At 37.3% G+C, this 14,288-nt stretch overlaps 1 protein-coding gene across 1 annotated transcript in view; it reads left to right on the top strand.

Moving 5' to 3' along the window:
* Positions 1-14,288, top strand: part of PCDH11X (protocadherin 11 X-linked) — a 330,947-nt gene that overhangs the window by 50,992 nt on the left and 265,667 nt on the right. The window contains exon 2 of the mRNA XM_056124116.1: positions 3,238-3,821. Coding sequence (XP_055980091.1) covers positions 3,282-3,821 — 540 coding nt within the window. The 5' untranslated portion in view covers positions 3,238-3,281. The remainder of the gene's footprint in view (positions 1-3,237; positions 3,822-14,288) is intronic.

Below are 14,288 nucleotides of genomic sequence, written 5' to 3'. Positions count from 1 at the left end.
TTTTGCTAGAGTTTTTTTTTGACAGATAATTCTCAGAGGTATAGGTTTATATCTCATTGTGTTTTTGTTTATATTTCCCTAATAATAAGTGTTGAAAATTTCCCCCTTTTTCTGTTGTCCACCTGTGTTTCTTCTTTATAGAAATAGCCATTTATATCTTTTGTCCATATATTAATTGAGTTGCTTGCTTTTCTATTGTGAAGTTATGTGAACTATTTATATATTTCAGATATAATCCTTCATCAGATGTGTGTTTTGCAAACATCTGCTCCAAGTTTCTTGGTTGTCTTTTTATTTTTGTGGTATTATCTTTTGCAGTTATTGGATCCTTTGTGGTTCCAGGCTATTTTTAAATGTCTTTAAGAGGTGCTATTTGAGTTTTAAAAGGAATTGAAATTTAATATGTAGATTGCTTCAAGTAAACTAGCCATTTTAAATACTCATTCTTCCAATCTGTCAACATATGCTTGTTTCCTGTTTCTTTTTGTCTTCTGTGTCTTTCAACATTGTCATGTTCTATCTGTATGATTCTTTCACTTACTCTGTGTTTGTGGTTATAAATTATTGTTTTCTTGTTATGTTTTCTTTTTTCTATTTTTTGGGGGAAGGGCCACACCTGGCTGTGCTCAGGGTTTAATTCTGGTGCTGCACTCAGATAGCACTCTTGTGGTGTTGAGATTTATCTCAATCTACTGCATATAAAGCAGCATCCTGTCTGCTATACTGTCTGCCCCTTTTCTTTTTTTCTAATTTTTTATTTGCACATAGAAATGCAATAGATTTAATAAATTGATTTTGCATTCTATCCCTTTACTAAACTTATTATTTTTAGTATTTTAGGATTTTAGAAGATTGAAGGTTTTAGGATTTTTGGACAGGGTATTTTAGAATTTTATTTATATATTACAATCCACAAATAGAAGTAGTTTCACCTATTCTTTCCTAATTTGGAATAAGTCTGTTTTACATAACCCAGCTCTGAACTGTTTCCTGACGTCTATACTTTTCGGTGATGATAGCGAGTGGGGGAAAAGAGAATGAGGAGTAGATAGGAGTGTTGTGGTATTAGTCTCAGACTAATATATTCCATCAGTACAGTATTTCATCTTTGTCTGGAAGGTATACTTTGATTTCTACAGTTTCATACTTTGCCAGTTTGCTTAGTTTAATTCTTACCATGTTTTTTGGTTTTTTGCCACACCCAGCAGTGCTTAGTAATAATGCCTGACTCTATGCTAAGGCATAGAGCTTCTGGTGGTGCTTTGGGACAATATGTGATGCCGGATGTCAGTTTGGATTTGGCAACTAGCAAGGCAAGGGCCCTACCCTCTGTATTAGTACTTTGATCCTTATTTTTTTTAAAAAATTTTTTGAATGCATTAATAGCTTGAGACAATTGGAATTGCCTAATTAGAAATTATATTTTCTGGATACAGCTTAGTGACACAAATTTCATTTTATGCTTATATAATATATTACCCACAAGTTACTTCCAAAATAATATTAAAATGTTTGTGTTGGTACTGAAAAGAGCTCAGTGAGCTGAATGAATGAAAGCATATGGGAAGTCTGAGTTTGATCATGACCTCCAAGCATTATTAGAAGCAATCCTCTCAACACAGATCCAGGAGTAGCCCTATCTACAGGTGAGGTCTAAGAAACAAAAAAGGAAAGAAAGAAAACCTGTCCCTTATAGTTAAGTATTTCATGTCATTTTATTTATTTATTTTTTTTATTTATTTAGGCTTTTCAGGTCACACTTGGTGATGCACAGGGGTTTCTCCTTGCTCTGCACTCAGGAATTACTCCAGGCGGTCCTCAGAGGACCATATAGGATGCTGGGAATCGAACCTGGGTCAGCCGTGTTTGCAAGGCAAACACCCTATCCTCTGTACTATACCTCCAGCTCCTCATGACATTTTATAGATATAAAAACCCCTTTTTACATGATCTACATGATCTACTATATAAACACATTCCTAGTGTTGGAATGCCTTTTAGTTTAGCTCTTCATTTAATGATATTTGGATCGTTTCTGTCACATAATTGCAGTTAGAATGTCTTCTAATCTATCTCTTCACGCAGTATTTGCAAACTTTCTGTGAAACTGAAGGTGTATAGTACCTCAAAAATATGAGAATTTTTATTTCTTTTATTTGTTTTGATTTTTTGTTTGTGTTGATTTTTTTGACAGGGGTGGGGTGAGGGTTAATCCCCAGTGGCAGTGATCAGAGCTTATTCCTGGCTCTGTGTTCAAGGATCACTCCTGTAGGACATGGGAAACCATATGGAGATATTAAGAATCAAACCTGAGACTAGTGAGAGCAAGGCAAGTGTCATAGCCACTGTACTATCTCTCCAGTCCTGAAATTTGTTATTTCTTGAAAACCTGATTTCCTCCAGAATACCTCAATAAGCAGTTATTTCTAGTTACCTAAAAGTTGTTTCCCTATAATTTGTGCCTATTCAATTTCAATTTTAATTGAGCTAATAATGGTGTATAACACTAAATTTTCATTGTGAGGATTCACAGCCCTTCAAATATATGAAAGCATACCCAGTTCCAAAGTTCTAAAAACCTTTACTCAACATTTAGTAACTAATACATATTCATGTTCTTTCTTCTAAATAAATAAAATTTAATCTCTCTTTTACATGGTAGTTTTTCCCTGTTAGTCACTTGTCATACTGAACCCACAACTCTTATATAGGACTTTTCTTCCATTAAATTTCCTGAGTTTCTCACATGATTCTTTGTCTCTTTTGCTGTAAGGAATTCCTACATTCTGATGTCCAGAATTGAACAAAGAGGATATTATAAAAGTAATTATCAAAAATTGAATAATTGCACTGGAAAGCCCATAGTAAAACAAAGAACAACAACTATATTTCATGATTGGCAGTAGATATCTTTTTACTTTATTGAATCAATATTACATTCATTTTATTGCCTTTCACTTATCTTCGCATATTCTATTATCAACTACACATTGTCCTTGGAGAACATTTAAAATCTACTAGTCTCTTAATTACTGGAGGTGACTTGCTTCATTTTTGTCTTAATACAAATGCATAATGTTTAATTCAAATCAGTTATAATTTATGTAATGGTGCCTATTGAGATGAATTTTTATTTAATTATTTAAAATTGAAATAGAACATTTAATGAATATGCATCAAATGTACTCTAATCTTACTTTCTTCCTATTTCTCTTTTGTTTCTTTTCTCTTTGACAGTTTTCTGTGGGTTGATACAAAGAATTGTTCCAACTGTGCCTGGTATGGACTTGTTGTCTGGGACGTATATATTTGCAGTCCTGTTAGCATGTGTAGTGTTTCAGTCTGGCGCCCAGGAGAAGAACTACACCGTCCGAGAAGAAATGCCAGAAAATGTCCTGATAGGCGACTTGCTGAAAGACCTCAACTTATCGCTGATTCCAGACAAGTCTTTAACGTCACCCATGCAATTCAAGTTAGTGTATAAAACTGGGGATGTGCCACTGATTAGGATCCAAGAGGGTACTGGTGAGATCTTCACTACTGGAGCTCGCATAGATCGTGAGAAATTATGTGCTGGTATTTCGGTGGAAGCCCGTTGTTTTTATGAAGTGGAGGTTGCCGTTTTGCCTGATGAAATATTTAGATTGGTTAAGATACGTTTTATGATAGAAGACATAAATGATAATGCACCATTATTTCCAGCCACGGTTATGAACATTTCAATTCCAGAGAACTCGGCTATAAACTCTCGATATGCTCTACCAGGGGCCATTGATCCTGACATTGGAATAAATGGAGTTCAAAATTATCAACTAATTAAGGTGTGTGTCTTAAAAATACTTTGCTAATGACATCTATATTTTTTAAAAAAGAAGGGTAGGTCTTGTTGTACTTAATATTAGAGATTGTCATCACCCCCTAACTGTAGTGGAAAATTTAGCCATTTTTACAATCGCATGGGGTTAAAAGTATTAGGGTTTTATGTACACATTTTCAAGAAGCTATTTGTGTTTACCTCAACAATCTATTATAAAGGGTTAAGTAAAATCCCTAGTCCTGCTACATACAAATTAATAACCTACCCAGTGTCTTACTTTTGGAGTGTTTAGTCACATCTCTGCCACAAATTTGGCATAAACAAAAAAATATAATTATTAAGAATAAATCCACAAACCTGTCAATTTTTCATAGCAATCATTTTTGACACAAACGTTTGTCTCATCACTTTAAAAGATGAACTATATATGTATTTAAGGAAGAACAGGTTATTTTTAACACTAGTATTCTATGCATGTATAGAATAATTATACATAAATTACTATTCCAGGCAAAATGAGATACTAAAATATCTCTAATCAAAATAAGGTACAAATAATGCTAAATACTTCCCCCTTTGTAAAACTTCTTTGATAACAAAGAACATTTTATTTGCTGTTAAACAATAAATATTTTAGCCAAAAGTTATATTTGATCTGTAGAACATATTTAGCCTTGGTTTGGGTTGCTGGATAGGGAAAGAAAAGGGAAAACTAAATTATTTAAAATATATGCAGAGGGGCTACATTTATCAAAAAAGGGCAATTCTTTTAATTATGTATGTATGTAAATTAGTAGGAGTCTCCAATTTGACTATATGAGTAGTGCAATGCACATGAATAACCTTAGTAAATGTGTATGAGAACAAATGTATGGGTTTCCTATAACCATGGACATGAGATTTTAAAAAGTTATATATTAAACTGATTGTTCATTGCCATTATTATTTGCTTAAAGAATTAGCTTAATGTTAAAAATATTTAGTAACACAGATACATATTTTGATGCATATCATCTGAAACTTGATTTAAAAATGTGCAATACTGGAGAATGCCTCAATGCATGCCTATAGGTTGTGAACATGTTTTCTGTTTAATGCACAAATTCAAAACTTTATTGATAAAAGCATTTAGAAATTTCAGTCTACAGAAGTTGCATGCACTGAAATGCAGGATTTTATGTCATACAAATTATAAAAACAAAGATTATATGTTGATGAATACCTTTAGCTTTGGACCTTGAAATGGTTTCTCCTTATTGCTGAAACTATAAAATATGAAAGAGACAGGATGGTATGGATCACAATTTTAGAATTATTAGTGTCTTGATATATTATGTCAATGTTTGTCTTTCTGAAATTTATTTTATTCAATTATAATATAAATATGATAATAGAAACAGAGTGACAGAATTTGGAAGATTAGCATTTAAGTAGCAAATACATATACCTGTATTTATCCCTCACTTCCCTATCCTATATCATTTTTTTGCTATTGTTGATGCGATGAACAAAATCAGACAATGGGCCTTTGTGCTCAGCAAGGCCTATATTCCTTTATTTCTTTTGCTTAAATTTGCATAATTACCCGGGGTTTTATTCCTTAGTTATGATTAAGCTCACACACTCGGATGCTCACTGGTAATGTTGTGCTCACACTCATGCTTACCAGCTGTCACATATCCTGACAATAGTGATCATATATGTGTTTTTCAGGGATTGCACTTTATGGGGATTGAGCACCTATATTAGTTGTAATGCTTGTGTGTCTGTTTCTTCTGTAGTTGTAGTGCACACACACATCTGGTTGTGGTGTGGCTAGAAATTACTTTTGATGATGGGGAACAAAGACAACAGGAATACAAGAATCATGTGTGGTGCAATGACAGCACTGGGGATTAGACTTCTGGCATTATGTTTGCAATGCAAAAATGAAGACACTGAACTATATACACTGGTGAATATAGTCTTCTGACTATTTTTAGAAGTGTGAAGCTTGTAACTTTAAATAGTAAGTTGCTTGGCAGAGTGGATTCAGTGGATAGATAAAGCAGTACAATGCTAGAGATTCTGTAATTTGTGTTATTATATGTGATTGCTACTGGATACACATAGGTATTCAAAATGTGATTACCAAGGAATATAGATTTAAACTTATTTCACTTTAATTTGTAAAAAAGATTACCTCTTCTTCTCTCTTTACTGTTCTATGATGCTTAGGACTGCAGAATTGGTTGCTGTTTTTAGACTTTTTAAAAAAAAATGTTTGGACTTGCTGGATCACATTCTTTGCATGCTTTTGGTTACCGTGCTCACCAAGGGTCAGACACTATATTTGCAAGTATTCACATATTTATGTGTGATTGCATTACATTGACATACTTGGTTGTCATGTACTGTATGTCACACAGTTTTATTGTAACATTACAGAGGTTGCTTATTTGTGCTGTAGTGTCAGGGATCCCAAACAGCAAAGTTTCTGTGATTGCACTTGTGTATGTGTGTCAGTGCTAGGAATCAAACTCCAGATCTCAGGCCTTATGCATACAAAGCAGGTACTCTACTCTACTAACAAGCTATTAGTAAGTAAGTAAGTAATGTAAAGGCCCTCCCGTTGATCATCGATTTGCTCGAGCGGGCCCAGTAATGTCTCCATTGGAGACTTTGTTGTTACTGTGTTTGGCATATCGAATACGTCACGGGGATGCTTGCCAGGCTCTGCTGTGCGGGTGAGATACTCTCGGTAGCTTGCCGGGCTCTCCGAGAGGGGCGGAGGAATCGAACTTGGGTCGGCCATGTTGGCAAGGCAAACGCCCTACCGCTGTGCTATCGCTCCAGCCCAAGCTATTAGTAAAATCTTAATTTTAATAGTCACATGTGAGTAGTAGCTACCATATTGAAACAACACAGCCCGATCAAGGTAGAACACTATATTAAGAAAATAAAAGTTAACAGGCAAAATGATACCTTACCAAATTTATTACTAGTAGTCTTATTTCTTATCCAACCATCCTGAAAAATGCATTGCTTTGAAATTAAGTGCTTGACTCGAATTTTTTCCCAATTTTTATTAAAGCAGTAGTGATTCGCAAAGTTATTCATAGTTTAGCTTTAGGCATACAATATTATAGTACTGGTCCCACCAACAGTGTCCACTTCCTTCTACCTCTCTTCCCAGGTTTCTGTGCATGTTCCTTCCCCACTACTCCCACTTCCAGCCAGCCCTATTGACAGGCATCTTTCTAAGTTTGGTTTTTAAAGTTTATATCTCTTGATTTTGGTGGTGTTGACTTTGTGGTTTGGCATTTGGCTTTATTATTCCTTAACACATACCAACTTTGTACATGATTCCCGTGCCCTGTCCCCTGTTGCTTCTCATGTCTGTTCTGCCCCTCCCCTCCAATCTTTCTTTCCTTCTTTTCCCTACACTGTGAGGCCATTTGATCATGGCATTGCCCCTTTAAAGCATTACACCCCCTCATCCAGTTATTCTTTCTAGCCAAACGCTTGTTTATCTTGTTTATTCTTTGGAAGAACCAGCTTAGATCCTGGTTTAATTGATTCGTTGCATTGCTTTCTTGATCCTGTGGCTTTTTATTATTTTTTTCTTCTACTAGTCTTTGGATATATCTTATTTTGATTCTCCAGACATTTTAGGTGTGACTTTAGATTGTTGCTTTTATTGTATTCTTCTTTTCTTACATAGGCCTGTATTGCTATAATTTTCCCCCTAAGCACAGATTTTGCTGTGTCTCATAAATTTTAGTAACTTGATTCTTCATTATTATAAGTCTAAGGAATCTTTTTATTTCATCCTTGATTTACTCTTTATTTCACCCATTATGTAGCAATGTGTTATTCTGTAGCTAGGTGTTACAGTTTCTCCCCATCTTCTTTTTGGATGACCTATTTATTTATTTATTTAATTCCATCACAGTGATACATACAGTGGCAAAGTTGATCATCATTGGGTTTCAGTCATATAAATGTTCCAATACTGGTCCCCTTATGAATATGCATTTCCCACCACCAGTGTCCCCAGTTTCCGTCCTTCTTACCCCCGCCCATTTCGATGGCAGGCACTTTTCTTCTCTCTCTCTCTCTTAACATAACGCACACACTCTTTCTCTTTTTCTCTCTACTTTTGAGCATTATTGTTTGCAATACAGATACTGAAAGGTTATCACGTGTGCCACTTTATGTACTTCTAGCACTTAGTTCTTGTCCAGAGTGATCGTTTCTAAGTACTTTTTTTTTTACTTTTTAAAAAAATCTATTTATTTATTTATTTATTTATTTATTAAATCACTGTGGGAGAAGTTACAAAGCTTTCAGGTTTAAGTCTCGGTCATGCAATCATCAAACACATTTTCCTTCATTTTCACCACCAAGAACCCCAATATATACCACTCCCAACCCTCCCAATGCCTGTGAAACAGATGAATTCTAGTTAACACTTTATCTACTTTGATTAGATTCATTGTTTCGACAAAAGATGCACCATTATTATTTAGAGTTTACTCCCCCAAATCAGACCTGCTGAAAAGGCATTGTAAAATAATTTGTTGTTTTTTTAAAAATTTTTTTTATTAGTGAAACACCATGAGGTACAGTTGTAGACTTACAAGTTGTTGTGCTTTGGTTTCAGTTATGCAATGATGGAGTACCCATTCCACCACCGGTGCCCATTCTCTACCCCCACCAATCCCAGTATCCCTCCCACCCCCCCATCCCCCATTCCACCCTGCCTCTGTGTCAGGGCACTCCCTTTTGTTCTATCTCTCCTTTTGGGTGCTGTGGTCTGCAGAAGAGACATTGGGTGGCAATCATGTTCGGTCCATAGATTACTTTCAGCAGGCATCTCCCATCCTGGGCAGATCTTCTCAGCAGTCTTTATTTGGTGCTCCCTTTTCTATCTGAGCTGACTTTACCCCTGGAGTGTGCGGCTGGCCTCTAAGCCATGGAGTGAACAACCTGGTATTTATCACAGCTGTTTTCGGTTTTAGTCGCTTATTTTGTTACTTTATGTTACCCAGATGAATGCCATCTTTCTATGTCTGTCCCTTTCTTTCTAACTTATTTCGCTTTGCATAATATTTTCCATGTAGTACCACTTGTATGCAAATTTCATGACTTCATTTTTTCTAACTGCTACATAGTACTCCATTGTGTAGATTTGGTACATCTACACAATGGTTTCTTTAAGCAGGCGAGAAAGGGACCCTCCTTCACTGCTGGTGGGAATGCCGACTGGTTCAACTCTTTTGGAAAACTGTATGGGCGACTCTCAAAAAATTAGAAATTGAGCTCCCATTTGACCCAGCAATACCACTCCTGGGAATATACCCTGGAGAGGCAAAAAAGTATAGTCGAAGTGACATCTGCACTTGTTTGTTCATTGCAGCACTGTTTACAATAGCTAGAATATGGAAAAAACCTGAGTGCCCGAGAACAGAAAATAATTTGTTTTTTTTTTACAGCTGATTACAAGAACCTAATGATGTTGTGCGCTGCATTCGCGGCCACGTGATTTTGGATTTCTGATATTTTACTTATTGAGCTGGAAGTATTTCTGCTGAGAGTCAGATAATTACGAGATTGGTTTCTGTGGCTCTGGAGCCATGGCTGTGCCGGACTGCCACTCGTGGGGGGCAACTCGTGACCTCGGTAGGGCGTGAAGGACGAGCCGGTAACACCCCCTTTCCCATGAGGTTTCAGTTGCCCCGACACGACTGGCTCATACATGGCTTTCCAAAAAGCTCCAAGGTGGCCGCCATCTTGCTGTCCAGAGGGAAAAAGGTGGAAGGGAGCAACACCCTTTCTCTCCCGGGCAAGCATGGTGGTGTGGATTAACACATAGTCCATTCACTTTTCTGCCTCAAGCTGCCGGGCTCTGCATTAAGTCCTTGTGCTTCTGGAGCCATGGCCGTACTGGAGAGCTGCTTGTGGGGGGCAACTCGTGACCTTGGTAGGGTGTGAAGGACGATCTGGGAAGGCCCCCCTTCCCATGACGTTTTAGTTGCCCCATCACGACCGGCTCACACCTGGCTTTCCAAAAATCTCCAAGGCGTTCGTCATCTTGCTGTCCAGAGGGAAAAAGGCAGAAAGGAGCAACACCCTTTCCCTCCCGGGCAAGCATGGTGGCGTGGATTAAAGCATAGTCCATTCACTTTTCTTCCTCAAGCTGCCGAGGTCTGCATTAAGTCCTTGTGCTTCTGGAGCCATGGCCGTGCTACAGAGTCGCTTGTGGGGGACTCTAAATACTTTTGTCATACTGGTCCATTTCTGTTTTAACTGCCCTTTGTCCCACACACACCAAACCAGTCTTTGGGTCCCCCCAGTTTCCTTGGCCTTGGATATTAGTCTTATACAACGTTTTCTATGTTGCATAAATGAATGAAGTCATTCTATATATGTCCCTTTCCTTTTGACTTATTTCAATCAGCACGATACTCTCCGTGTGCTTCCATTTATAAGCAAATTTCATTACTTCATTTTTAATAGCTACATAGTATTCCATTGTGTAGTTGTACCAGAGTTTCTTTATCCAGTTGTTAGTTCTTGGGTACTCGGGTTCTTTTAAGATTCAGGCTATTCGGAATAATTATGCAATGAACATAGAAGTAAAGGTGACGTTTCTGCTCTGTATTTGGGCCCCCAGAATATATTCCAAGAAGTGTTATTGCTGGGTCAAATGGTAGCCAAATTTCTAGTTTTGGGAAATTTGTCCATATTCTTTTTCAAAGGTTGGACTAATCTACATTCCGACCAACTACAAGTAAGAGTTTCTTTTTCCCTGCATCTGTGCCAGCACTGGTTGTTCTTCTTTTGGATGTGTGCCAGTCTCTGTGGTGTAAGATGATGTGTTATTGTTGTTTTGATTTGCATCTCCTTGATGATTAGTAATGTAGAACAATGTACTTTTTGGACATTTGAATTTACTCTTGAGTAATGTTCTGTTCATTTTTCTCCCCATTTTTTGTTGGAGTTGGACATTTTTTTCTTGTAAAGTTTGACCAGTGCTGCCTTACATCTTTGATGTTAACTGTTTATCAGATGCGTCATCGTCACTGTCCTCCCGTTGTTCATCGATTTTCTCGAGCGGGCCCAGTAACATCTCCATTGAGAGACTTTGTTGTTACTGTGTTTGTCATATTAACTGCGTCACAGGGAGCTTGCCAGGCTTTGCCTTGTGGGAGAGATACTCTCAGTAGTTTGCCGGGCTCTCTGAGAGGGGCGGAGGAATCAAACTTCCGTCGGCCATGTTGGCTGTGTGCAAGGCAAACACCTTACCCGCTGTGCTGGTTTTCCCATTCCGTGGGCTGTCTTTTGATCTTGGTGGAGGCATTAGGTCATTAGTCATTAGGCCCGTGCATCCTCCATTACAGAATCTGTGTTCACAGCTGCTTTTAGTTTGCTGGCCCCCAAGAAATATCCCCATACTATTTTTATGTTTAATTTCTTTGTCCGGGGCCGTTTGGTCTGATGGAATGCTTGAAATGATCCTGATGTTTGTGAATATATGTAAGTTAGACTTATATCCTAAAATGTGAACTATTCTGTAGAAAATATTTTTATGTACGGACTAGACATAATAGTTTACAACAATGATAATGGCAGAGTTTAATGCATAAAATATTCCAACACTACACCTTTTACCAAGCTTTCAGCTTCCTTCACCCATTGTCACAATATCTCCCCCACACCTCCCAAGTTCCCACCACAGTTAGGTAAGCTTCTAAACTAATTATCACTCCCTGTTGGCTTTGGGTGTATGTTATTTCCTTAGTGTTTCTTTGCATAAAACATATGTGAGAGATCAATCTGTAATTGTCCTTTTCCTGACTGATTTAACTCATAATGATAGTCTCCAGATCTAATTAGGTAGGAGCAAATAACATGATTTCACCTTTTCTTATAGCCAAGTAATATTCCACTGTGTATATATACATAATATCTTTATCTAATCATCTGTTCTTGGGTGTGGGATTGTTTTGATATTTTGGCTATTCTGAATAGTGCCACAGTGAACATAAGAGTGCAGGTGTCTTTTCTGAATATAGTTTTTGAACCAGAGAAATTGCTGATTTATATTGGAAACTGATTCCTAGATTTTGAGAATTGTCCAATTTTTTTTTTCAAAAAGGTTGGACCAGCCAACATTCCCACCAGCAGTGGATGAGGGTTCTTTTTTCCACACATCCACACCAACACCAATTTGAATCTTTGTAGTTTGAGTCAATTTCACTAGTGCGGGATGACATCTCGTTGTTTTGATTTGCATTTACCTGATGAATGATGCCCATCATTTTTGTATGCTTTTGTCTATCTTACAGCACAGCGGGTAGGGCGTTCGCCTTACAAGCGGCCAACATGGCCGACCCGAGTTCGATTCCTCCGCCCCTCTCGGAGAGCCCGGCAAGCTACCGAGAGTATTTGATATGCCAGACACAGTAACAACAAAGTCTCCAATGGAGACATTACTGGGCCCGCTCGAGCAAATCGACGATCAACGGGAAGGCCTTTACCTTTACCTTTTTACCTTACCTCTTCTTTGAGGAAGTTACAGTTAATCACTTTACCTCATTTATTATGGGATTGCTTGTTTCTTTCTTATAGCATTCTATCAGTACCCTATACATCTTAGATCTCAATCTTTTGCCAGATGAGTGGTGGGCAAATATTTTCTCCCAATCTGTGAATTGTCTTTTTATTCTGGCCATAGTTTATATTTTTTCAGTCCAGAGCCCTCTAGTTTGATGTAATTTAATTTTTTTATCTTTTATTTAATTTGGTTGACCAAGCGCATTAAATCATTGTCAATACCTCTAGATTAAATGTTGTGAAGGGCCCGAGAACAGATGACTGGTTAAAGAAACTTTGGTACATTTACACAATGGAGTACTATGTAGCTGTTAGAAAATATGAAGTTATGAAATTTACATACAAGTGGTACTACATGGAAAGTATCATGTTAAGCGAAATGAGTCAGAAAGAGCGGGATAGACACAGAAAGATTGCATTCATCTGGGGAACATAAAGCAACAAAACGGGAGACTAGCACCCAGGAATGGTTCAGATTAGTACCAGGAATTTTGCTCCATGACTTGAAGGCCAGCCACATGTGCTAGGTGAAAAGGAAGCTCAGATAGAGAAGAGAGCACCAAATAAGCAAATAAAGGGTGTTGTGAAGACCCTCCCAGGGTGGGAGAGACATGCTAAAAGTAGTCTATAGACCAAACATGATTGCCACTCAATGCATCTCTGGCAAAACACAGTACCCAAAAGAAGAGAGAGAGAACAAGGGGAAATGCCCTGCCACAGCGGCAGGGTGGGACGGGGGGGGGATGGGGGGTGGGAGGGATACTAGGACCTGTGGTGGGGGAGGATGGGCACTGGTGGAGGGATGGGTACTTGATCATTGTATAACTGAAACCCAAGCACAAAAATTTATAAGTCTATAAATGTACCTCATGGTGTTTCACTAATAAAAAAATGATAAAAAAATTATCAGAGATCTTTTCCCTCCATTTCAGAGCACATAATGTCTTACATTAATAATAAAATCATAATTTTAATCTGTTTGTCTTATGTAAAAAATAAATAAAAAATAAATGTTGTGAAGGTCTCTACCTATATTTTTCTCTTAATTTATAGATTCCAGCATCATATATGGCCTTTAATTCACTTATGTGACTGACCAGTTTTTCCAGCATCAATTTTTAAAAAGGCTTTTCTTGTTTGACTTTATCCTTTTTACTTCTTTGTCTATGATTAACTGTCCATATACCTGAGGATCCATCTCTTGATATTAATTCTGTTCCATTGGTCTGAGAGTTTGTCCTTATTCCAGTGCAACATTGTTTTTGTTACTAGAGCTTTATAGTATAATTAAAAATTGGTTAATCAGGGGCTGGATAGTTAATACAGAGGGTAAGGTTCTTGCTTTGCACGTGCCTGACCTGGGTTCAATCCCAGGAAACCCATATGGTTTCCTAAGACTTCCAGGAGTGATCTTTGAGTGCAGAGTCAGGCATAAGACCTGAGCACTGCCAGATATGGCCCCAAACAGAAAGAAATATCATTTGTGAAGGAAAAACCTCCAATCTTCTTTTTCCCAAGGATTGCTTTGGCTATTCTGGGTTTTTATTATTCCATTTGAATTTAAAAGTATTTTATCTATGTCTTTTAAAAATGCCATGGGTATTTTAGTTAGGATTTTAGTTAGTTTAGTTTAGTTTAGGGTATTTTAGTTCAATGCAGTCATTGAACAAGATTACCGTTTTAAAAATTTTGATCCTTCCAAACTATGAAGAAGGGATGTACTTTCATTGCCTCATGTCGTTTTTATTTCTTTGTAGTAGTGATTTATAGTTTTGGTTTTTTTTTTTTGGTGTTAGGTCTTTCACCTCTTGTGTTAAGCTGATTCCTAGATAATACTTGATTTACCTGAGGCACAATTGTGAATGATATA

The sequence above is a fragment of the Sorex fumeus genome, unplaced genomic scaffold, assembly GCF_029834395.1.
Source record: "Sorex fumeus unplaced genomic scaffold, SorFum_2.1 ptg000050l, whole genome shotgun sequence".
Lineage (NCBI taxonomy): Eukaryota > Metazoa > Chordata > Mammalia > Eulipotyphla > Soricidae > Sorex > Sorex fumeus.
The sequence above is the reverse complement of the archived record's forward strand: the minus strand, read 5'-3'. Positions and strand labels throughout refer to the sequence as shown.